At 48.3% G+C, this 24,063-nt stretch overlaps 8 protein-coding genes across 8 annotated transcripts; 2 read left to right on the top strand and 6 right to left on the bottom strand.

The window, feature by feature from the left end:
• Window positions 1-633: 633 nt before the first annotated feature.
• Window positions 634-1,515, bottom strand: HD556DRAFT_1309132 (uncharacterized protein; the record flags this gene model as incomplete). Its single annotated transcript, XM_041300235.1, has 1 exon — window positions 634-1,515. The coding sequence occupies one exon, from the start codon at window positions 1,513-1,515 to the stop codon at window positions 634-636; it is 882 nt and encodes a 293-aa protein (XP_041159147.1).
• A 2,578-nt stretch (window positions 1,516-4,093) lies between these two features.
• HD556DRAFT_1309130 (uncharacterized protein) lies at window positions 4,094-6,780 on the top strand (the record flags this gene model as incomplete). The annotated part of the gene is made up of 14 exons (XM_041300234.1): window positions 4,094-4,270; window positions 4,397-4,475; window positions 4,641-4,660; window positions 4,698-4,760; window positions 4,844-5,028; window positions 5,176-5,274; window positions 5,295-5,381; window positions 5,410-5,422; window positions 5,456-5,496; window positions 5,613-5,683; window positions 5,938-6,015; window positions 6,078-6,166; window positions 6,487-6,525; window positions 6,559-6,780. 14 exons carry the CDS (start codon window positions 4,094-4,096, stop codon window positions 6,778-6,780), a joined length of 1,263 nt encoding a protein of 420 aa, XP_041159146.1.
• Window positions 6,781-7,615: 835 nt separating this feature from the next.
• Window positions 7,616-10,374, bottom strand: HD556DRAFT_1238998 (uncharacterized protein; the record flags this gene model as incomplete). Its single annotated transcript, XM_041298011.1, has 2 exons — window positions 7,616-9,663; window positions 9,723-10,374. 2 exons carry the CDS (start codon window positions 10,372-10,374, stop codon window positions 7,616-7,618), a joined length of 2,700 nt encoding a protein of 899 aa, XP_041159145.1.
• A 208-nt stretch (window positions 10,375-10,582) lies between these two features.
• On the bottom strand, window positions 10,583-11,261 carry HD556DRAFT_1378652 (mitotic-spindle organizing gamma-tubulin ring associated-domain-containing protein). Its single transcript, XM_041303158.1, has 5 exons — window positions 11,219-11,261; window positions 11,101-11,163; window positions 10,939-11,042; window positions 10,825-10,881; window positions 10,583-10,748 (listed from the first exon to the last, which is right to left on the bottom strand). Exons 2-5 carry the CDS (start codon window positions 11,150-11,152, stop codon window positions 10,728-10,730), a joined length of 234 nt encoding a protein of 77 aa, XP_041159144.1. The 5' UTR covers window positions 11,153-11,163; window positions 11,219-11,261; the 3' UTR covers window positions 10,583-10,727.
• A 98-nt stretch (window positions 11,262-11,359) lies between these two features.
• HD556DRAFT_1239055 (uncharacterized protein) lies at window positions 11,360-12,125 on the top strand (the record flags this gene model as incomplete). Its single annotated transcript, XM_041298017.1, has 3 exons — window positions 11,360-11,519; window positions 11,575-11,793; window positions 11,845-12,125. The coding sequence occupies 3 exons, from the start codon at window positions 11,360-11,362 to the stop codon at window positions 12,123-12,125; spliced, it is 660 nt and encodes a 219-aa protein (XP_041159143.1).
• HD556DRAFT_1378648 (uncharacterized protein) lies at window positions 12,045-12,670 on the bottom strand. Its single transcript, XM_041303157.1, has 2 exons — window positions 12,206-12,670; window positions 12,045-12,158 (listed from the first exon to the last, which is right to left on the bottom strand). The coding sequence occupies exon 1, from the start codon at window positions 12,571-12,573 to the stop codon at window positions 12,208-12,210; it is 366 nt and encodes a 121-aa protein (XP_041159142.1). The 5' UTR covers window positions 12,574-12,670; the 3' UTR covers window positions 12,045-12,158; window positions 12,206-12,207.
• Window positions 12,671-13,195: 525 nt separating this feature from the next.
• HD556DRAFT_548129 (kinase-like domain-containing protein) lies at window positions 13,196-14,650 on the bottom strand. The gene is made up of 2 exons (XM_041310920.1): window positions 14,521-14,650; window positions 13,196-14,469 (listed from the first exon to the last, which is right to left on the bottom strand). The coding sequence occupies exon 2, from the start codon at window positions 14,394-14,396 to the stop codon at window positions 13,398-13,400; it is 999 nt and encodes a 332-aa protein (XP_041159141.1). The 5' UTR covers window positions 14,397-14,469; window positions 14,521-14,650; the 3' UTR covers window positions 13,196-13,397.
• A 4,987-nt stretch (window positions 14,651-19,637) lies between these two features.
• Window positions 19,638-20,804, bottom strand: HD556DRAFT_1444244 (uncharacterized protein; the record flags this gene model as incomplete). The annotated part of the gene is made up of 3 exons (XM_041306749.1): window positions 19,638-19,913; window positions 19,986-20,344; window positions 20,435-20,804. 3 exons carry the CDS (start codon window positions 20,802-20,804, stop codon window positions 19,638-19,640), a joined length of 1,005 nt encoding a protein of 334 aa, XP_041159140.1.
• Window positions 20,805-24,063: the final 3,259 nt, after the last annotated feature.

Here is a 24,063-nt window from a genome sequence, read left to right as displayed (position 1 = left end):
GCACCGCATCCTGAACACTCGTGAACGTGAGATTGGGAGCTGCTTGAGCAACCCCTGGGCCTTTGCCAATCGTAGCATAGTTTGCGCCCTTTGGGATTGGTGATGTGACCTTCGGCGTTGCGACAGCAGCGAGCTTTGGTTCGCTTGTCCCAAAGGAATTCGGACGTGCATTTGTGAATGTTGTGACGGAATCGACCAAGGCATAGAGCACAGGCAGCTGGTCCGGACTGACCTGTGCTCGACGGAAAAGACTGCTGGTTATTCGATGACTTCTTGCTGGGCTGGCCGGTCGCAGGTGTGCGATATGGGTGGTAGCGATTGTCTGAGGTAGGAGGAGAAGGCTCTTTTCCTCTGTTTGAGTTTGCTTCACAACCATAGGACCGAGCATGAGCGTTCGGTGCAGCAATGGAATTCTGCAGCTGGTGAATGTTGAAATCGGGTAGCGAGATGTGCGAGAGAGGGCAGCAGCAGTGGAAGCGAGCAGCGTGATAAGCAGGTTTGTTGACGGCGGAGAAGCCAGGAGCAAGAAGATCCCAAAGGATAGCGTAATGGACGGCAGCGTGGAAGAAGGAAGCAAGCGTGGTGATGGGTACACGTAGATGGGAGCATGGAAGAAACGAATGCATAAATCTGTTAGTCACGGAATGATGACTTTGCAGGAGGATATACCAATTTAATGCTCTCATCACGTTCTGCTTCCCAGACGTCATCCGAGAGGGTGTTGTATAGAGCGCTGTTGAAAATCCCGATGTTGAAGCCTTGGTTCTGAGACAGACGGTCATGCCATTCCCGTCTGACGAACCCTGCATAACGAAGTAAGGTCTTCTCGCCGCGAGTGCGCATTTGATGCTCGTGGTTGGTAATGAGAGTGAAGAAAAGCGCTAAGGCTTGCTGGTGCTTGTCTGGCCAGCCGCATTTGTCAATATGGATAAGGAAGCTCGTCTTTGCCATGTCGAATTGATGCCAAGAAAGGTCATGGTCTTGTAATGCTTTCTGCGATGCCTTGAATGATGCCATCGGCTTGAACGCGACGTACCCATCAACCTTTGCCAGGCCAAAGGAATCCTCAGCCGTGGATCTACAACTGTCTAACGCTTCCCGGCACCCTTCTGGACTAAAGTACCACAGCTCAACATACTCCATGCTCTTGATCTTCTGCAGCGCATACTGCGAAGGGCGAGGAATGAGAACATCTGCCACGACGGCTTCAGCATCGAAGTCGTTGATTTTTGGCTTCTTCTTCTCTGCTTCCCGTTGTTCTTCGGCCGCTTCGATTTCCTTTGCGGTGCGTTCTTGTTCTTCTTGTTCTCGCTGAACTCGAAGATCTTCGTCAGATTGCTGCTGCCATAGAACAATACGTTCTTGGTGCTCCAGTCTCCAACTCTCTGCCATTTTCTCAAGGGCCGCCTCTCTGGTAGGTCCTCCTGTGATGATAGCATTGAGCCAAGCCGCGTATGCTGGGAACTCGAAGTTCGGCTGCACTTCGAGCGCCGGGTCGGCCAGTATGCGATTCATGTGAGACCGGTGCAAGTTGGAATGTTGCTTGGATTAGTTTATCTGTAAATACGACGACCTAAGTGAAAGTAGAAATCAATAGCTGATGATAAAAGAAAAGAGAAGGATGAGATACGAAGTCGTCGAGGACGACTGGGCTGAAAACACGAGGACGTCGCAGTACGAAAGGAAGAGTTCGTACTGCATCCGTCGCTTGCGCAAAGACTACACTCTATTCCTCCGCTCGTTCCTCGTTACGTAATAGAGTAATCAATATAAGTACACCCAATTACATAAGACAAAGTGTAAGTATGCCTTAGCTAGTACACTTGTGCACATGATTGCCTTCTAATTCTCTGCTGGAACTTTGCGGACCACGATATGGCAAACGTCGCTAAATGCCTCAAGCTTCAAGGCTATCGGATCAGACAATTCCCGCACCTCAACTATTGACGAAAGTTCCATTACCTGGAACATTGCCGCAGTCATCCACCATGTCCACACAAATTAACTACAGATGGCCCAACCTCGTGAATTATCAGATTGAGCCATTCTTAGCTTCAATGACCAGTCTACCAATGTTCGCATTCGAGGTGCGAAAATGTTACGGGTCCAAGATGTATTTAACCTCTGTCTTAACCTTGTCTGGGTACTCCATGTTCATCCAGGATCTATTTTTGCTGGTCTCTCATCTTTTTTACTCTACTTGAGCAAACGCGACTTGGATGTGAACATCCGGACTACCACACCCTTCTTGCAACAATGATGCAGATTCTATGAGACATTATCATGAATGACTGGTGCAAGGAGTGCGGGCACAATTTGTTAGCTGCTTTTGCTTTCTCAGAACAACCTTCTTGGGATTGCAAACAAGATTCTTGTCACACATGATACGACCGTCCACGAGTCTTCCGAGACGAAACGAACCAATGAACCTTCACTTATGATACATTCTACAGGTGCATACCATCATTATAGGCGATCCTGCGCTTGTCATATACTTCGCCTCTGGGACGATTATCAAATCATGTGACGCAGCCTGAGCTTTTCGGTCCACATAGTGCGTATCTAGATCTTGTCGGACGTCGTTGAAACGATCAATGTCGAAAGTTGGAGTTGGGAACTGTACGGTTCGGGACCTAGGTGTGTTTTAATAAGGTCCATCGTGCGCATATATATTATAATCGTAGTACAGGCCCGTCTTCGGTGATTCAATATTCAGCAGGGGCAAAAGTTACTGACATTACAAGGCCGCGCCGTGAACAGATCAACGACTTCCTTGATGGTATTACTTTTGCATCCTTCAAGCAACACGTCTTATATATCTACAGACATGAATTCCTAGTTGAACCAAAACCACGTACGCCAACTCTATAATTGGACTTGATGCACGTTGATTAACTTGACCAATCACTAGTAATTTGCACGTCCCATACTGCATCGATGTGACAGAAGAAATATGACTCACTTTGCAGTGAAATTGGTTCTTCCATGCAGGTGAGTCGTGTATCGAATCTAGGAAAACTATTGATACTCACGCAAACCCCGAAAAAACATTCCCAGCATTGGTCGTCTCTCGTGCAAGACGAAGGACATTGATCGGTACCCGCATTAATGGGCGTGGCAGAGATTGATGATGTCAAAACAGCGGCAACGGCGAAGACAATTGCAGAGGAGGAACGCATTGTGTCTGAGATGGTATGGGATCAAATAAATATGAAGGGTTAAGAGGAGGATACCTTACCTTTATATACTGAATAACGTTCATTATGGTTTTAGGAAGAACTTATCCACTGGAATTCCGTTACTGGCCTTGCGTCAAGCGATTATCCAAGCTTTGAATATCTTCTGAAGCAAAGCAACGCCCAAAACAGTCCTAACTTGTGAAATAATAATATACGAAGTTGCAATCTTCTTGCGTGGCTGTGCCACATTCGGCCACATAATATCTGCAATGCCAGCAGACTGCGAAGCAAGGTCTTTTGGCAATTTGATGTGGATCCTCCACTGATGAATGTAAGTTGTTCCTGGTACCCCTATACTACATCATGATTGAAACAAGGACATCTCGATCCCAGAATATCCGCCCCTCCGACCTCATCCAAACATTTAAAATTCATCTGAGCCAGCAGTCATGCACCACACATATATTATATTAAATTCGATATTAGAATAAAATGATGTATTACTGAAGCTCGCTGTATCCTACAGGTCCTCGCTGAGCCTGCCACATTGGTAACCATGACCAGGGCAGGGCAGTGCATTACCGCTGGTTCTCATCAACTTTACCATGGCCGGTGGGTTTTGCAATACACAGCATCTTGGTAACAACTTCCTGACAAGTAATCACAACTACAGTGTTACAATCGTGTCTTCGGCATTTTCCAAGTTCGAAGGGAGAATGATAGAGATATGACAGAGAGATAAGAGAAATGTAAACTCTGAGTATAAAGGAAAAAACAACTTTGACGTAGAGGGATATATCCGCATGTCTCGGAAGAGCTTTCACGAGGATGACTTGCGTCTTGGTTGGCGCATAGAGGATATCATATCCTTATGATAAGCAGTATTGATCGTGAACCTGCCATGCAGGTGAGTCATGTCATCAAATCTAGGAAAAATACTGATACTCACGCACGCCTGCCAAGGGCAGCATGCTGAATCACGCTCGCAAGTTAGGGGACAAAATTGGCCAGCATCAACGGGCATGGCACAGATTGATGATGCCAAAGCCACAGCAACGACGGCAAGGGCGATTGCAGAGGAGAAATGCATTGTTTGTGACTCGATCAGATAATTCAGGAGGAAATGGTAGAAAGACGGCTGGCTTTTATGTGCTGAATCAAGAGGTACCCCCGCTGGGGAAAAAATGCACATGAGGCCACTACTGCACGTATTGCAGAATCAATTTACCTCGGGAGCATCATTCAAACCGCGGCCGACACATTCAAATGAAACTATCGGAAATGGAATCACCCGCGGTGATAGAATAACGTTGAAATAAGACAGTACACATTGATTGCAGCTTTCGGAACTGCATTAGACCATTTTTCAGAATTCCTATTAGAAACGACACTACTCTTGACTTGAAGTGAGCTAAGGCGTGCTCCTGAGGGATGTCGATGAGGATTAATCTTGATGGTCAGACGAGGTTTTGGTGCAGAAGGTGCGTCTTGGCTATAATATATAACCACTTCTATCAGACCGTGACAAACCTTGCGGACGATTACCAAGCGATAACAATTGAGCGCCGACAAATGTCTGTAGTATGTACTGATTCGGAGTATAGGAATGGGTCGAGTTCAAACGTTAACGTTTTGACGTTCATCGATGCATCATTGAAAGGCAGGTCGACCGGTCAGTGGTCACGATCACACCGCGGGAAAGAGTGACGCCTGTCCTGCCAGGGGCCTGGGCACCATTAGCAAAAACCATGGACCCGATTCGACCGTCTCGCCGACTCTCGAGTACCTTCCCCGCTTACATTGTGTTTGATATCCAAGGTATATTGGAGGATTTAAAAACGGTGCAAGTGTAAGCTGGCGAATTGCATGGAAAATACGAGCGAGCTGTAGCCAATAGCTGCTATAGGTGTGTTTTCAACTTTTATTTTTTTTACTCTTTGATTTCCATGTCACAGCGCACGTACAGTAACTTAACTTATGATGATATAATCTACAGGCGAACCGCTTGCTATCGTGTTGTAGCGCCTGGACAATCACAACCACTGCCTCGCCACGTAATTCAGAATTGGATCGAGGTGCTCGCAGCTCGTGGTGGGTATGGTAATTCATTTGCAGTACATCTCCGGATACACGGAATCCTCCCTCTAAAGAGTCGTTGTCGAAATGGGTGGGAAGTCACAAGCCAAAGTTGGTACTCGTATGGTATATATATACTATGTATGTTTGACAGCCATCTCGATAATGTGCGCACGTACTCACGAATGTTCATTTTACAGGTGCATAATAATATTAGTATAGGCAAATTTGCGCTTGTCATGTACGTGGCGTGTCGGGACGATCATCCCATCTTGCCGAGGAATCAATAGACTGGGATGTTCACGATGTGCTCGGTGAAGCAGTCTGAGCTTTTCCATCCACATAACGCCTATCTAGATCTTTTCGAACGTCGTTGAAACGATCAAAGCCGGAAGTCAGAGCAGGGGGCTCTATGGTACGGGATATAGGTGTGTTTTTGTTGGGTTCATCGTGCGTATATATACTTTTAATTGTACAATCTACAAGCCTGTCTATGTCACACTGACAGCATTAGGCTGCGCCGTGGACCGACCTGCACCCTCCTTTTGGTGTCGTTACACGTTTTATCTATGGACATTTCCTGATTGAACGAAAATTCCACGTCAACTCCACCATGCAAAGAGCTAGAAGCGACGCTTTCCTGATTCACATTGATCAACTCGGCCAATCAATTAATCACTAGTAATAGTAACTCGCGTGTCAGCGCCAGCGGTCGTACTGCGTCACTGTGAAAGCAGAAACATGCCTCGCATGGCAGAATGTAAGGATCTGCCATGTAGATTATCAAATCCGGGAGTACTGCTAATATTCACGCAAACCCAGGCTTCGGGCAGGTGTTGCATTGCGACTCAAATCAGCAAATGAAGTCAGCGTCAGCATGGATGGGTGTGGGAGAGCATTTGATTGTCAGGGTGTGATGCTTTGAAGGAGTTCAACACAATCACTGCGGAAACGAGAAATTAACCCGATAGGGTCGAGGTAGAAGTAGAAGTAGCAATGATAAACATAGCATAACTAGACGAGCGAATCACTGCAGCCGCTTGAAGTAGAAATCGTATTGCGGCGCCAGGGTTCTTGTATATATGAGAAAACCATTCGCCATCATTTCGGCAAGAATGTAGTTATCTCAGCGCTCAGCGATCACGGGAGGGCGGCATTCCTTAGTGTACTAGCAGGGATGGGGGAGTCCTTCCACCACGAGAGCGGGCTTCCATCCTAGTAGGTTGCACAGGTTCGTCAGGGCAGACCGCGATACTTCAAGTTGTTCAATGTACGTGATAGATCTCAAATATTGAACTACTAGCATAATTCATTCGAGCCATCTTCTGCATATGGCCAGCCACATAAGGGTGCAGTACAGAAACATGTGCAGGGGCCGCCTTCCTCCAACACGGTGATACGTTCGAAGCGGCAAGACTGGCTGCTTGTCCCTGTTAATCTCATTTCCTCAAAGGAAATGGTGCATTTCCATGACACGAAGCTGCAACTCGTGAACGAGGGAAATTCAAAGCAAAACGCAAATTGACGTGCTGTGATCCCCGTGTCCCCATATCCTTGTCTATACTCTACATGATCCTCATAGGTACACCACGACTCAGTCAGAAGGAGCGTCAAACTAGAAGTAAGACCAGAAACCTAAAAAGATGGAGGGGTGTGTCAGATTCGTGAGTAAACTCGCAACGAGGACCGGATTCATACTGAAAGTTAGCGACTTGATACGATAGATTCTCTGCTAGTAACTGTCCGATATCACAGGCTGACCATTTATGTAGAGTTAGTAAGCTGTCAGTAGACAGCCCCAAGCCAGTGCCACCATGTGAAAGCCTTGAAGCCGAAGATCAAGATGATTAGTGAAATGATATCTGCTGGAGGGAACAAGGCGACAAGTACCTGCTCTGGTGGCTACACACAGTGACAACATGAGCCTTCTCCTTCAGACGGTGAAGGATATCGGAAAAGCTTCTTTGCGCCAAAAGACCAATATCAGAAAGATCCACCAATGTCCAAATTCTGATAGATCCTTGATTACAAGTCCACTGTGAATACAACGAAAGTATAAGCAGGAAGATGCCGCGGTGCTTCTGCTGAACGACGCAAATACAACGTAATGCTGGGGTAATAAAGCAGTAGTACTGTATGGTAAAATGGTCCGATGGGTGAACGACTTATCCCAAAAATATCCTGAACGTCATGGATCTTACATAGCTGGAACCATTGTCAGGGTTACAAGCTCGGGGAGATATAAAAAGCAACTAGCAAGTGGGGGGCAGAAGAGCAAACTAGGCAAAACTTAATCATGTCGTTAGTGAAAGAGAATGTATCGATGAAAGAGACTTGCACTCACATTAACCAGCCAGCGATTATTTTCGGCGTTGTTGTTGCCACACTGCTAGGGGAACATCTTCCTCCTCGCCCCGCTCTGTGCGGAGCGGAAGTGCAGGTTCTGCATGTGCTCTTGGTCTTCTGTTGTGTGGTGTTGACATAACGGCATGAGCACTGGCTACCTTCCTGGTCTTTGCTTCAGCGGGGAGGGCTGGAGTAGCACCCGTAGTTGCAGTCGCAGATAATGAGCGTGTTGTAGCCCGTGTGGCTTGGACACGATTAGTGGCAGCGGGTGACGCATTCGCAGAGTATTTATTATGATTTTGGGCCGGTGGAGACCGCGAACGGCGTGCAGGAGCTTGCTGGGAAGTATTACTTGGGGCATGATTAGGAGGGGGTGATGGAGTTAATCGCGTGCGCGACAAGGGCGGAGTTCCAGGAGTGGATGGCGAAGTCCATGACTCAGTAGGCTGCATGGTGTCAAGTGGAAACTGTTGTTGATCTGCCGCCCCAGACCCCGAGTACCCGGGATACATGTAATTTGTTGATTGTGGTTGGACAATCTGGGGCGTATGAACTGGCGGATTTGACTGTCGCTGCATCCTTGGTGGACCGCCACCAAGTGGCGTCGGAGATGATGAACCATATCCGTAGCTGGATCCATTGTACTGCTGCTCCATTTCTCTATGCTGCATCTCGTATTGAGGACCCTTGATTGGCATTTCAGCGACCCTTCGAGCTCCTTGCGATCCGCTGGAGGGCTTTGTAAGAGCGCCTCTCCTTTGAGACTCCTTTTTCTGTGGTTGCTGCTGCTGAAGTTGAAGCTCTCTTTCACGCTCAATCTCCCTCTCTCTCTCAAGCCGCTCATTCTCAACCCTCTGCCTCTCTTCCGCTTCTCGACGTTCACTCTCCCTGTCTACCTGTTCATTTTCAGGATTGGACGCGGTCAGGGCGGTAGCAGCTGGTTGATTTTGTGCCACAGGAGTTGCCGCGGGGTTCTGTGTCTTGTTGATGACACCGAGATACCAGAACATCAGATTGCTGATGAGAACCTGCTCGTACAGCGGCCTTCGAGGATTTGCCAGCTTGATATGACTTAGTCTATAGATCGCGCGCTCTACGTGGATGGGATATCGAGCGTACACGCCTTGCCCGCCGGGCAGTTGTGGCGATGGCGAAGGAACATACTGTTTTGAAGATTTTGACTGGCCAAGTAAGGCAGTAGCAGCCTCCCGCCCAGACCCGTATGGATGCGGCTGAGATGCCTGCTCGTCTCCCTTTTTCTTGCTGCTGAACAAGGACCCGAAGAACCCGCTCTCCTTCTCCTTTTCCACTCGCTGCACTTCCTTCTCGCGTTCCCTATCCTTGCCGTTCTTCTTCCCGCCTTTGTCGCTGCCCCATTTAAACAGGCCCTTGCGGTCCTTCTCCTTCTTTGGCACAGGGCTTGGGGTTTTCTGTGGGAGGCTGGATGTCGATATAGCTTCGGTAGATGCCAAGGTAGATGTATCGGGGGATGGCGTTCGAGACGACTCTTCGGAAGGAGAGGTCAGAGTAAGTCTCTGTGGTTGAGGGTGATGTAAGACTATCGCATTGGTGGGAGTATCCGGGCTAGGTTCGGTTTGGGTCGGTGGGGGCTCGTCGCGTGCTGGAGAAAATGATAATAATGGGGGGTCGGAGTTTAGCGATAAGATTGAAGGAGCTTCACCATCAGGTACGTCACAGAGGTATGCTTCAAGGATGAGTGTTTCGTCTATGAGCACGTCAGTTTGTGAAGTATGGCCATCACTTGTAATGCTTTCGTTAGAAAGGGCACGAGGTCGTCTACCTGTTTCTGTGATATCACCGTGATCACTTGACGAGACGTGATCACTGGAAGACAGGTCACTGGAAGTACGTGGTTCTCCCTGTGCGGCAGCACGAGGCCTGCGTCCGGACCCAAACCGATGGCCACCACCATCACCAGGTAAGGTGGTCTTCCGGATCTTAGTGCGCGCAGCTCGACGAAGAATTAGGCCGGGAGGAGGAACGATGATAGGTGCATCGACCTCATCTGGCATGTCAGGAATATCGTCCATCCTGTCCATGGCTGAAGACAAGGCCTTGAGCAGATGCTAAGGACAACTGGAAGTTATTCTGCATACTGACCTGAAGGAGACACATTAAGGCTTAAACTTCGCCTGAGCACGTTCCTAAGTTTTGTAGGATCGTCGCTCTTTGAGGCCTCTTCTGCCAGTGTTTCCAGCCTTTGTAAGTCGCTGATAGTAAGCTGTGGCGCATTTGCAAGAGGTGTGCGATTTGGGCGCGAGGGGACAATCTTCTCATCCTCGTCCTCGACCTGGTCATTCTCTGATGGCTTATACTGCCTGCTGAGCATTGAACGTTTGCGTCCCAAACCTGTGGAAGGAATGCTCAAAGAATTTGATCGAAGAGGTCCAGAGCCGCCATCTGGGGGCGGAGTACGTGCGTGTTCCTTGAGAAAAGCGCTAAACTGGCCCGGATCGATTTCAGGATGAAAACGAGCTGGCACCCAGAAAAGATGAAAAGGATCATCTAAGCCCACGCTTCGCTCCTCTGAGCTAGAGCTGCCTTCGTGAGAGCTGCTGCTGGAGTCACCATCTGGTAACTGCTGAGGCGCAGTGGCAGTCCAGTAGCTGGATGTTGGTGAGGGTGGAGACGATGGGTTCGGAAGATCAGGATCAAGAATAAGAGCACCTGGACCGCCTTGTGCTGTAGAACGCCGCTTTATGTCTCGCAAAGCCTCGACCTCGCGCTGAATCTCCAACTGTGAGGGCTGCATGCCTGGGAGAAGCGGACGTCAAGAAGAAAAAGAGTGTCAGTAAGATAGCGCGGTCGTCGTGAACAGTGCTCGGACGTCGAGAAGGTTGATGATGAAAGCCACTAGTAAGAAGAGTGGCCGAAGTTGCCTTGCGGTGGTATAAATTTAACGCTTGCCAAAGCTCTTTGGCGCGGCAGCTACGGCATGTCATCAAACTGAGTTCAAACTGGCTCAAACGTGTTCTTCCAAGGCTACAAGATGATTACGCTCGATACGCTCAAAACAAAGTCAAATTACATATCAAGCCCTATGTCTGCTCGAAGGGCGACCTCAGTAGGTTATATGTGGCACAACTGCTTGGAGACTCTGCTTGATCAACCACGATAAAAAAAGACCTGGTACATGCATTCGGACCCGACGGCCGTCGGGCGTATGAGAACTCTTTTACGTCTTACTAACAATTCAACGCACATCAGAGTGTGCGTTCTGTGCAGTAGCTGTTTCACGACGCAGCTCCTGGATGACAGCCTGCATGAGTAATTGTTAGTCCCAAATTGCTTTTAGATCACTCGGATACCAGCATACTGCAAGGGCCTCTGGGTTGACACCACTCTCGATCATACCCACACATGTCGCGAGCGTCTCCTTATCAAGCTGTGTATTAAGCAGCTGAGAGATCTCATAGAGGGCTGTGAACCGCATTCATGAGGGTTGTAATACGGCGCATGTGTAACTTCGATAACATACTGTCAAGGGTCTGCTGAGCAGCACTAATTCTGTCTGCCTCTTTAGACGACATGAGGTCAACGCCTGGTTGAAGATCGTTTAGATGTACCGCTATGACTGGATGAGAATTTTGACTTACGGGCCTCCTAGCTGAAGTTCAGTGGGGGAAAACACTTCCAAGGGACAGAAATCCCAGAAAGGAAATCAATATATTATGTTATCTCGCAGAAACATGATTGAGTCTGCAGCAGCCTCACCTCCGAGTCGAGTTCATGCCAATATGGCTCCCTCAAAAACACCCAAAAGCACCTCGAGGCCAAAGAAAGAAAAAGTCTTTCACCCAGACTCCCGCAAGGCCGGTCAGCTGAGCCGGGTCCAGTTGCGAAAAGCAAAACTCGCAGACGCAGCATCAAAGCGAACAAAGAAGCACTCTGCCCAGGGTGCGTATCCCATGTTGCGTTGATGTCACACATCTTCTCATGCGGTGAACCTCAGCCGATGTATACGGATTTTTCTACCATGCAATACCTCCAGAAGGCACGCTCTCCCTCGAGGAGCTACATTCCATCATTAGTAATGTGTGGTTAACACGCCATGACGATGAGCTCAAGCAGGAGAGAGCTGCTCGCCGCAAGGGCCGACCAAAAAGTACCAAGGAGTTGAAGCTGGAGGAGATCAAGCTCCGTGAATCAGAACAATACCGCACAGGAATGGGTAAGATTGATTTGTTCATACTGCCTTGCCTTTGTTGATCATATTGCGCAGATGTGCCTGATCTTACACATGAAGCTACCGTCAAGCTATTCCGCAAATGGGATCAGACGGAAGTTGCTTACATCCAGCTTCTACGTTTCATCCGAATCAGCAGTGTAGATCCTACGTCTGCAGTCATATCAAAACAAGGGGAACACCATTCCCTCAAAGAATCAGTTCCTCCGCAAGCCATCGATGAAGCCATGGTCACTGATCGTGATGACACGCTCCTCATTGAACCGCCATCACGGTTCGCAAGTACAATGATGATGATGGATGGTCCACTTCCATAGCTGAGACACAAAATTTGAATACCAATGTTGGCGGTATCTAATGTAAAATTATTTTACATGTTTCACAGATTGTACCAGTAAGCTAATCAACGTACGCCAACCTCTCGCTAAATTCGTACCCTCCCATCTCGGTTTCTGTGGGGCTGAAAAGTGGGCTATTCGGTGTCATCAGCATTCGTGGAATGTCCAACTCCCAGTTCCTTCTCAGCCTTTGATAAATTACCTGGAAGCTTGATAACGTGCCCCTTTCCTGTATCAAGTGTAGTACAACCTGACATCCAGCAGTGATTTGCACAGGCGTCGGCCTCTGCACCTCCACGCGGAACCGCACTGACTTCAGCGCTGGCAGAAATCCGGATAGATCCTTCGTATCATCTGTTCTGCACTTGAGCACACCTGAATGTTCCGCATGCGTGAGGACTACGCAGACGCCCATGTTCACCAGCATTCGATGGCACTTCTCGCGTGATGTGAACCCGTCATGCGTGGACAGAAGCTGATACGTTATTGGCTTGAACTTGAAAACACTATCAAGCCAACGCCGCGGCGTCCCGGGAAGAGTGAACTGTCAGAAAACGCAGGTGAGACGGCGGCCGCGGTGTCGCCGCTGCCCTTCTTGCGTAGCTTGTTGAGCGGTAGCTCAATGATTTGCACACGGAACGCAGGCCGTCTGTCAGCATCGTCGCTCCGCAGAGATGACTTCTTGACGATTCCGGGTCCACCGTCACTGAGAGATATATTCTCCTTTTCGTCGTTCGCGCCTTATATCCGCGTCGGATATGATCTCCTGGGGAGACGAATAGCCTATGGTCTGCACGATGTTGCCTTTCCGATGCTTGTCAAATTCGATATTGACAGGTGTGGGTAGAGCTGAGGTGTTTCCAAGATCAAGATGGGGTGTGCCTGCAGTGCGCGCCTCCATTGCATTCAGATGTTCCACAATTTGCTGGAAGAAATGCTGCATCTTATCATCCTTGAGTTCCGGGACTTCAATCGCGGGCAAATTTTTAGAACCAGCCGTGGGTGATAAGGGCGATGTTAGAGATGTAATATATGATGACAGAGGAGAGCGGAGATCAGCCCCTGGACGTGGCGGTGTCGGTGAACACAGAGTTATACGAGGAGCGCCTAGTTGTATGCAGTCTCTATCACTATCATCGCTGTGCAGGGGAAGCGTGCGACCAGCTGCCCTACGCGGGGTCGGAGGAGCTGCGCGAGGAGGAAGAAATGAAGGCGCGCGTGTCAGGTGGGGTGTTTGGGATGTGGTCCCAGTCATGCCCTGAGGGTCATTCCCAATTGATTTCGTCGTGTCATTCTTTGCACCATCTCCTCTTCCTCATCGTAATCTTCCAAGTGATTGTCCCGATAATTGGTGAGCAGTCGGTAAACGCCTTTTTGCCAGTTTGGCTCGGAGCTCTTGAGGCTAGCTTTGATGTCTTCCTCGGATGTATCGTGCCAAAGCGTGCGGAGGTTCGCGAGAATATCTTGGTCAATGTCTTCAAGGTCAGAGAGAGGTCTTGCTATATCATTGAGCCTCGGCGTGTTCGCGTCCACAGACTTTGGCTCTTGGGAAAGGTAGAATGGGTGAGTGAGGATTTCAGGGATCGTGATGCGCTTCACAACGTCCTTCTGCAGCATCTTTGTGATAAGATCATTGGCCAGGAGATCAATCCCAGCTGGCATATCAAACTTTCCCGACTTGACTTTATCTAGCAGTGTTGGTAGGTCCTCATCATCGAACGGAAGGCGTCCCACAAGCAAGGCAAATAGAATCACGCCACAGGACCAGATATCAGAAACGCGTCCATTGTACTCTTTCCCCATGATGACTTCCGGGGCCGCATAATGAGGGCTTCCACATGCCGTATGAAGTAATCCATTTTGGGACCTGGCCTGCCAAGCAGCCATACCAAAGTCTGCGACCTTGATGTTCTTGTTTTGGTCCATGAGAAGGTTCTCAAGCTTAAGCTTGAGATCTCTATGGGCAATGTTGAGTTGATGGCAATAGTCGATTGCGGAGATGATTTGCTGGAAGTAGCCCAATGCTTCGAAGGTGGATAGCCGTCCCTTGTTGCACAGATAATCGAAGTGCTCGCCTCCCTCTACGTACTCAAGAATAAGATAGAGCTCGCTGGAGGTCTCCCACACGTCATAGAGGCGCATTATGTTTGGAATCTTTGGATGGTCGATGAGCTTCATGATCACGATTTCACGTTCAATGCTGAGAAGCATATGCTCCGCGGAGTCGACAAGTTTGGTGATAGAGTTCATGAGGATGTTTTAGACACAATCTTTACAGCGGCATATTGACCTGTTTTTGAATGTCGTGCGATCCTTACGCGGCCTAGTTGGGATCAGTAAAATCGCATGGTTTGCCAGCAACCCAGATAGATACCTGAGCTTCCCTTGCCAATAGTCCTTCCGACCTTCCATAGTCCAATCATCTTTGGGTCATCCCCGCTACGATTCCGCCGCGGAAGCCTTGGATAGTCATTGTCCATAGTGGTTAGTAAGGAAGATTAGGCTGACAGATTTTCGGGCAAAGAGTAGCCAAATAGAAACAAATAACACGTGAGTCACGCGTTTTGTCTTTCTTGCCGCCAACCTCCACCATCCCCTGACACCACAAGGCCTTGCTGTTGAGAGGATCGGGGACATCGGAGTAGGAATGAGAGGTACGAGCGAATTCGATGTACCTGCGTGTGACGTCGGCCGAGCCTCGCATTCGAGTATATTTCAGACTTATATCTTTTCTCTCCAAGTTTTACCGCATCATAAAACAAATCAGCTAGCCGTTCGAGCATCTCAGTCCATTTCAACGACTGAGATGTACATGCTCATTATTTTACTTTCTATATCTCAAAACTAACAAAGTACATAGTATCTAATTTGTTCTAGGTACATACTCAATGTACATGAGTCCGTTTCAACGACTGAGATTATCTACTTTGTTCTAGCTCGAACTCCCCATGTGCGCTTGTCTCCACTCACTATAGGTTATGAGCCCTGCTGCAGTTCGCTAGAATAGTTTAGAGTCTCAGCGAAGGTGTTAAAGCAACACTATATTGTGATGTACCTAGAATAGTTTAGAGTCTAGGTATGAGTCAGTGTGAGATGTTGCTACGAGCTACAAGACGACATACCTCAGCGAAGGTGTTAAAGCAACACTGAGGTGAAAACAAACACAGGACACGTATATGTACTGTATGTTACATAACCATCAGCAGCCACTGATGGGAGTCACAATACTGTATAGTATGTATGTATTTGGTGAAGAAGGTGCCAATAAGAGAAACGGAGTAAACACGAACACACCCCCTCACCGAGTCACCAACTGAAGACCGGTGGTATGTTTCAAAAACAAAGGACGCAGGAGAGCTTTTGTGAAGATGTCCGTGGTGTTGGAGTGGGTGGGAAGCCACTCGGGCAAGAAAGTACCACGTTCGATGTGGCCGCGGATAAAATGGTAGTGCACGTCAATGTGCTTGGAACGGATATGATTTTTGGCCTCTTTCGAGAGGGAGATGGCGCCAGTGTTGTCGATATAGATGACGATGGGCACAGCAAGCGCGAGATGAAGTTCATTGAACAAGGACCTGAGCCAGAGCCCCTCCTGGATAACGTGAGTGACTGCCATATATTCGGCCTCGGTCGAGGACAATGCGTGAGTCGACTGCTTTTTAGATGCGTGGGCGATGAGCCCCCCGCGTAGAACCATGCATACCCGGATATGGACAAGCGGTCCTCTGGGCTACTCGCCCAATCTGCATCGCAATAGGCGTGCAGCGGCTCGTGGACATGGTGAAGGTTCAACGATACTGAGAGGAACAAATGATGCTCCTGACTGTATCTATAAATGTTGTAAGGTCGCACGTTGCCTAGTCTGCTATACTTGAGACAACAAGTGCGTTCAACCCTAAAGGGGAAGCGAGTGCAGCATCTAGTAGTAGGTGCTGAAGGTGCTACTGATTGGCTGATGCGAAGCGTGGGAAAGCGCAGGCGCGTATACAGAGATAAGAGATGTAAGTGCTACTTTCTAGGGAGAGATTCCAACTAAGCTGAGTTGTGAGGTATGAACATGGGGGTTTCTCAACTACTCTCTGGTATGTACTACTGGTGCTTATGTATGGCACCTAAGCGCTGTCATGCGGAGCCGAAGCGCTACCGAGTAAGGTATGTAAAGATATATGTAAGTAAGGGTCCATGATAAAAATAAAGGTGGAACGATATGCAAATGAGAGAAATGGAAATATACGCACTAGAGAACTTGGTGGACAGTGGATGGATGCGTCTGGATGGCTGGCGCTATAGGGCGCTCAAGCGCGGGAAAGCGCACGTGCATATACATCGTGAAGCGCGGGAAGTGTGCGCGGGAAAGCTGCACCTCATATAGGAATAGCTGCGGATAGCATGCAGAGTGATGCTACAAGTTCGTGCCATGTACTCCCTAGTGAAAACTGCCATATCACACAATGTGAGGCACGAGTCTCTACAACGGTCACCCCCATAGCTCATGCGCAGATTCAAGGTGCCGGCGAGATAGCGAAGCAGCCTCTTGCCAGCAGCATAGTGCGCCAAAGAGGGATTCGCGCTGTGTTGCGCAAGAGCGTTGATAGCATAGGAGATGTCGGGACGTGTGCAGATGGACAGGTATAAGAGCTTGCGATAGCGAGTTGGAAGATTGGCAATGACAATGGGGACATCAGTAGGGCGGCCAAATGGGTAGTTTGCATTGAGGGGAAGGGTGACGGGGTTGCAGTCTAACATACCGTATTCTTCAAGTAGGTAGGTTATGTACTTGCTCTGGTGCAGCCAGAGACGGCGAGAAGAGCGGTCACGTTCAAACTGGATGCCAAGGATCTTGGTCACAGGACCAAGATCCTTGATGCCAAAACGCTCGTCGATCTTGCCCTTCACATACTTGAGGAATGCCGGGGAGTTGGATGTACCGAGGCCATCGTTGACGTGGAAGCCAATAATGCACACAACGCGAACAGTAGAGGTGCTGACGGTATGGTCATAAAGAAACACGGCGTGGTCAACAGCGCACCGTGTGAACCCCAGTTCCTCCATAACACTCCGGACTTGCTCGTACCACTCCATCGCCGACTGCTTGAGGCCGTATATCGTGCGTAGCATGAGCCAGACCAAGACTTTCCAGTCCCCCTCCTCAAATCCTTTCGGCTGACGCATGTATATCTCCTCTTTCAACACTCCCCACAGAAACACGCGCCGCGCATTGAAGCTATCCAGCTCCCGATCATTCTTGCATGCGATGGCCAAAATGAGACGCATGGACGCAGTCTTGAGTACCGGCGCGAAAGTAGCCCCATAGTCGATGCCAGGGATTTGCGAGAAACCCTGGGCCACGAGGTGAGCTTTGAAGACCGGACCCCCCTTGTTGTCGTCCTTGAACTCCAGGACCCAGTGATTGCCTATCGCTTTCCTTCCGGCAGGTAAGGTTGCCAGCTTGTAGACAGTCATCTCCTTCATGACGGCGAGTTCTGCGCACATGGCCGCGAGCCAGTGGTCCCGATCTGGCCGTAACATTGCCTCGTTGTAGGTCGCGGGAGGTACCTTCATGTCGTAGTCTGGGCTTGAAGGGTGGCGCTTGCAGTCACTGCGAATGGTAATGTGCGCCTGTTCCTCAATGACGACATTAGCGAGAACCTCAGGTATGTCCACGTTTGGCTCAATCTCAGCCAACTCCTCATTCATCTCAGCCGGCGCCTCGGCCCTTTCTAACTCACTTGGAAGGGCCACCCCCTCACATAGAGCTAACTCCGCTGTTTTGACAGTATGCGCGTCCCTGAGGGACTGCAGGCGGGCTTTGGACACTGCAATGTCCTCAGCAAACTGACGACCGGCCTCGGTTGGCACGCGCGCCCGAGATGAGCGACGTGGCGCTGCAATCTGGGCAAGTACAGGTGCTGGTGCAATGGGTGCAGGAGGGAGGTGGTGGTGATCAGCGGGAGCGTCAGTATCAGAGTCCGAATTGTGAGAGATAGAGAGGGTGTGTTCGTCGAAGATGACATCACGCGTGGTGAAGAACGCGCCAGTGACCTGGTCGCGAAGTCTGTAACCCTTGGTGCCCTCTGGGTACCCCATGAATAGCGCACGGCGCGAGTGTGGGCCCAACTTGCCCTGCAATTCAGATGGGATCCGTGCAAAGCACCGGACACCAAAAATGCGCAAGTGCCCCAGATCGGGCTTGCAACCATTGACGACTTCGAAGGGAGTGATGCCTGGAGGCAAGGTGGTGGACTCACTGTGGTTCCAGAGGTAGCACACCGTTAGCGAGGCTTCGCCCATAGGTTGGCTGGGAGATTGGCACCTTCCAGCATGGCAAAGAGGCGCCCTTCAATAGTTCGCATAGCACGCTCTGCTCGGCCATTCTGTTGATGGGCGTAAGGAGCAGAGAGTTGGCGCTTAATGCTGGCTGCGGCCAAAGCATCGCTGAAGGCTGTACTTATAAATTCCCCACCATTGTCCGACCTAAAAACTTTGACAGTGCGACCACTGTGATTCTCCCAACGTGCCTTGATCGTTTGCCAGGCCTCAAGAGCCTGATCCTTTGAGGCGAGCAACTGTAAGTTCAGTAAGTTGCTGTGATCATCAAGAAAAATCACGAAATGTAGTTTTCCGTGGGGAGTCATGACCGGGAAGGGGCTGCATAGGTCAGAATAAACCAAGTCGAGGAAGTGTGATGCTGGGTGCTTAGCCATGATGCAAGGCTCACAAACCTGCAAGGCAGTAGAGACATCAACCTTGACGCCTGTGGCAAATAAGGGCAAACACTTGACAGCGTCCGCGCCTGGATGTCCTAGATGAGCATGCCATAGGTTCCATGAGAGAGGCGTGCGGGAAAAAGCTGCAAGCTCAAGGTGAGGAGATGGCGGAGCACCTGGAGGGATGAATCGCAAGTCGACGAACACCAGGTTGCCGATCATGGGGATCTGGCCTAAGCACTCTCCGAGGTAACCGAGCTCGCAACGTGGAGGAGAAGGTTGGAAGTTGCAAGCCCAACCTTGCTTCAACATATGCCCTACCGACAACAAGTTCACCATCGCGCCTGGAGCGTGAAGGCAATTAGTAAGACAGAGTCGGTAGGTTTTCTTGTTGAGCGTCAGTTCCGCAACACATTCACCATGCCCCGAGGTTTGTAAGCTTCCGTGATTCGCGGTCTTGACTGTGACGGCAGAGCTACTGGAGAAGGACCAGAAGTAGTCTTTTGACATGATTAAGGTTGACATGGCACCCGATGAAGGTACAACAATTCAGATGGTGAGTCTGAACAATGTTGGGTCTTGCAGAACCTAGCTGCTATTCGACCCTAAAGGGTTTCTGGACCAGGCTCAAGGCTCAGAGGAGAAGAAATATCATGAAAACTTGCTGAGTACTCTGACTCCTACTGGTAACTGGTGAAAAGATAACTTCCTTATGTAAGCTACAAAAGTGCCAACATAAGGTAAGGTAAAAACAGTCTCTACAAGCCCAGCCAGAAATGAATCCCTACACCAAGTCCAGGATGGTGGAGAGGGCTTGATTGGCTATGCATGTGATGTCCTCGGAGCTAGGTGAGGCAAGAGGATCAATGCTATCGAGTTCCTCGATCATGGCGCACACCAACTGCCGAACTTTGTTTGACTTTGGATCTGGATTGGAGGGTGACGCGCTGGGGGAAGGCTTGCCTTCATTAGTGGCTGCGGCCACTTCTTTCTTTACTCGCCTGCCTCCATCTCCTCCCTTTTGAGCCCATGGTGCCTTTCCTTCCATGCCACCCCCTTGCTGATGACAATGTTTGCGATCGTGCGTGAGCGAACACGGAAGTCCTGATCAGGCAGCATTGTTGCATGGCACTCCCCACGGATTCTGTTTGTGAATGCGAACTTGAGTGACGGGGTTGACTTTGGACGGTTGTGTAGGGAAGGAGTTATGAGTGGCAGGACTGGCATACTCTGATCTGGGACGTGCCAAGTCACGTTCCCCGTGAAGACGATTGGCTTCTTCTGACAGCGATGCAGCAACTTCGCTGAAAGTAAGAGTCACTGTTGCTGGGGGAGCTGTGGTGGTTGTGCTTGTGGATGAGGCGACGGGAGCAGGTTGTTTGTTGAATTGGCCAATGGTGAGCTGTTTGTACATGAGCCAGTCTGTAGACTTAGGTAGTCCGTGTAGAAGGAGGAAGACAGCCTCGTGTTTGGTGAAAGGAACTCCCATTTCTGCAAATCGTCAATGTCCGTTTTCGAAGATGCCGATGTACCTGGATGTGTCGTCGACATCTTTCAATTTTTCATTGAAAAGCTGCTCACGAAGTTCGAACTGTGAGGTCATATCGAGGCGACTAAAATGATTTGCAAGGATGTCCCATTGCTGACGCGCTGTCAATGACTCATCTAGGAGTGTCTGAACGACCGGCGACAACCTCCGGCATATTATTCCTTTGGCTTGGGCATCTTCTTTGATCCAGTCGATTATCTCCTTATTTTCTGCGGTTGTTGGGGCTGCAGGAAGTGCAGGTGTGGGCATGACCAATGCGAGGTCAGCGAAGTTGTTGGGGTTAGTGCCGGAACTGCAATGGTTCCACAGTCCGTCACCTTGCAATGCTAAGGTTACCATTCGGCGCCAGCTTGGGTAATCATCAGATCCGGTGAGCTCGATAATATGATCGTATTTTCCCATGATACGATTGAAGTCGTTTGAGAGGGTTCAGAGCGGATAATTGTTTTTGAAATTCTTGAGCGAATCAGCCGTTAGATGATCGTGAGTTACTGGAAGATTAAATCTAAATCTAGCGAGATAGTTGAGCTTCGTCAGAGCTCAGGGCTCATAACCAGTTGCTAGAATAGTTTAGAGTCTCAGCGAAGGTGTTAAAGCAACACTATATTGTGATGTACCTAGAATAGTTTAGAGTCTAGGTACGAGTCAGTGTGAGATGTTGCTATGAGCTACAAGACGACATACCTCAGTGAAGGTGTTAAAGCAACGCTGAGGTGAAAACAAACACGGGACACGTATATGTACTGTATGTTACATAACCATCAGCAGCCACTGATGGGAGTCGCAATACTGTATAGTATGCATGTATTTGGTGAAGAAGGTGCCAAGAAGAGAAACAGAGTAAACATGAACAGCTGCAGCTACAATGGACACAACGCTCCCCAACTCCAACTCTGCACTGTTCAACGTCCCGAAATTAGCTGAGGATGGATCAAATTGGATCACGTACAAAGAACGTACCTTGACAGCAATTGGAGCATGAGGTATGATGCGTTATGTGGATGGCCACACTAGAAAACCTGCTCTGTTTGTAGTAGACCCTGAGAGTGGTCTACCCGAAACGGAGGATGGGATGACGCCTACTGAGGAAGAGATTGAGGCATTAGATAAGAAATTGGACGAGTTCTATCAAAAGAACTCACTGGTAAAGCAACAGATATTCAGCACAATAACGGATAGACTCCTTCTCCATGTGCAAAAGCTTGAGCTCGCATCCAGAATCTGGGCCGAAATCTGTGATATCCACGAGGGTAAAACTGAGTTAGTCCAAATTGACTTACATTTGTTGGCATTCAACTTCGATACCATAATTAGATTTCCTTTTTCATATCGGACTTTATACGTATAGCTTATAGTTTCTTTGTCTTTGTCTATTTGTACCTCAGCATCTTGATCCACAATGCTGAGGTATGTATAATGTTTCCTACACACCGTTCTCGTCTCATTACTTTTCATCTTTAGATCTTGTTTCTAGGTACTTGCAATGTTAGTGTCTTGATCCGCAACACTGAGATCTTATTTCTAGTTTCAGCATCAACAGGTTATGAGCCCTGGTTCACTCTGAACCCTCACATGAAACTATTGAATGGAATCTCTATCTGCGTTTGCCCGCTGAAGGTGAGGAATCTTGACTGTGGGTGAAAACACTAAAAGAAGGGGGCTCTACAGCAAGACCTGGATACGAGAATATGACTCGACCCAAAGGACAGCTACTGAGAGAAGTTCCTCGCGAATAAGGTGGAGGGAAACTCTGTCAACTAGACGGGCACTGGGAGGCGCAAGAAGATAACGCGCACGAAGGCGCGCGTAAGCGATACGAAGGCGTGCGTGAGCGATGCGATGGATGTCATGCATGGTATGTGATTCATACCATGTCAGATATATATAGAGAGTGATAAGGAAGATATGAGAGACTGTCTAGCCCTCTGTCACTGAGTTACCTCTCTATTTTTTTCCTCTATTTCATTGTCTTGTATTTTATTTCTCAGACTTATTTTACCTTGTATTTTTATGAGCATGTGACCTTCTGTTTATTTCTCATTATTTATTTTTATTTGGCTTCTTTCAGCCACAGATTTGTTTGTCAAAGTTTTGTATCTCTTTGTTTATGTCTGACTGTTTACTTTTATTTGGCTTCTTTCAGCCACCAGATTTTATTTGTCATCACATCATGTGACTGGGAAATAATCTGGTTTGTAACATTATTAAAGCTGATTCAACATGTTTAGTCATGATTGGTCATGCTTTGTAACAATATTTAAACATGACTCAACATGTTCAGTCATGGTTGATCATGCTTTGTAAGTTCTTTGTAAGACACTGAACTTTGTTTGTAATGTACTTAGTAAGAAGGATGATTCAGCTCACCCAAAGGCTTGGTTTGTCAGCTTCTGCATGACCAATCCCTGAGAAGAGTCAGCACCTTTTTGTCATGCTTTGTAATTTCTTTGTAAGATTACACAGTATTTATAATGTATATTAGTAAAAGCTGATTTATCACCTGGTTTGTAAGCCACATTCTTACCAATCCATCTGACAGAATCATGCTTAGTAAGGGGATTCCAAAAGGTATAAAAGGACCCCATTTTCACCCATGAAATATAACTTCCCATTTTTCATTCTTCTCTCAAACTGTGTGAGAGTACATAAGAATAAAAGTGCAGGCAACGTGCCTTGAAGTAAGACTAAGACACATCATTATTCTATTCTAAAGTTATATACTACCTTACAGGGGTTGACTATATAACTTTCGTTATCGTTATTCTACTCTAGGTTATATACTACCTTACAGGGGTTGACTATATAACCATCGAACAGCTCTCATTCTAAGCTTTACGTGTATACATAAGACTCTCTCTTTCAACGGAAAGTGAGACACATATCTAAGGACGACAAAGTTGAAACAGACTTTCATAGGTTGAAACACGACCTACTAGGCTGAAACAAACCTAACGAATTTATCCAGAACACAGAACATTCCACAACACTTCGTATCAGACTACACAAGAAGAGGACAACAAACTAAATCCTCCCAAGAACTCACCACGTTACCTCCCACGAAGTAGAAAAGTCAGAGACCGTGGACTTAAGGACTGGCAAGAAGTCTTCCCTGTGTATAATTGTGTTGTCATTATACACAACTTTTATATAAGACCCTTAAGTAACAAGACAGCGCGAGATGCGAGGGGCGCGCGCATATGCGGAAGCGCACTTATGAGCGATAAGGGATGTGGTTTCAAGTATAGTGGAGGCGTGAGCTGTAGCAGATAGAGAGTATAATCTGATTTCAAGTACTAAGGTGCACTATACAACTTGCAGTATACTGAGATAAACAGGGGGAAAAGTAGTAACCAAAGTAAAAAGAACCTCCCTCTATTTAAGAAGGGAGATAACGCTATGCGGCGCTTCCGAGCGCGGTACCGAACCGAGTAACCATATCAACTCTAAATATATTCTAAGTCTAAGATAGACTTTATGTATGTAAGCGCGGGGATCGGACCGAGTGTATGTCAATTCAGTGAAAGAGATAAAAATAATGCACCAGTAAATCAGTGAGGACATAGGACGGATGGACAGACGGGTAGGCGCGTGAGGACCTAAGGGGAGGCGCACAGACGCACGCGAGTGCATATAAGGCGCGCGCGTGGGAGCACGTATGACT

This window comes from Suillus plorans (assembly GCF_016647745.1).
Source record: "Suillus plorans strain S12 chromosome Unknown HD556scaffold_35, whole genome shotgun sequence".
In the NCBI taxonomy this organism is placed as follows: domain Eukaryota; kingdom Fungi; phylum Basidiomycota; class Agaricomycetes; order Boletales; family Suillaceae; genus Suillus; species Suillus plorans.
The sequence above is the reverse complement of the archived record's forward strand: the minus strand, read 5'-3'. Positions and strand labels throughout refer to the sequence as shown.

Excerpts from the sequence above, each read along its gene's own strand:
- HD556DRAFT_1378652 (XM_041303158.1), bottom strand. The coding sequence starts at position 11,152 with ATGTCGTCTAAAGAGGCAGACAGAATTAGTGCTGCTCAGCAGACCCTT. Across the intron at positions 11,043-11,100 it reads TGCTCAGCAGACCCTTGACA|CCCTCTATGAGATCTCTCAG; the intron begins GTATGTTATCGA and ends TGCGGTTCACAG. Across the intron at positions 10,749-10,824 it reads CACAGAACGCACACTCTGAT|GTCTTTTTTTATCGTGGTTG; the intron begins GTGCGTTGAATT and ends TGCATGTACCAG.
- HD556DRAFT_1378648 (XM_041303157.1), bottom strand. The coding sequence starts at position 12,573 with ATGCTGGTGAACATGGGCGTCTGCGTAGTCCTCACGCATGCGGAACAT.
- HD556DRAFT_548129 (XM_041310920.1), bottom strand. The coding sequence starts at position 14,396 with ATGAACTCTATCACCAAACTTGTCGACTCCGCGGAGCATATGCTTCTC.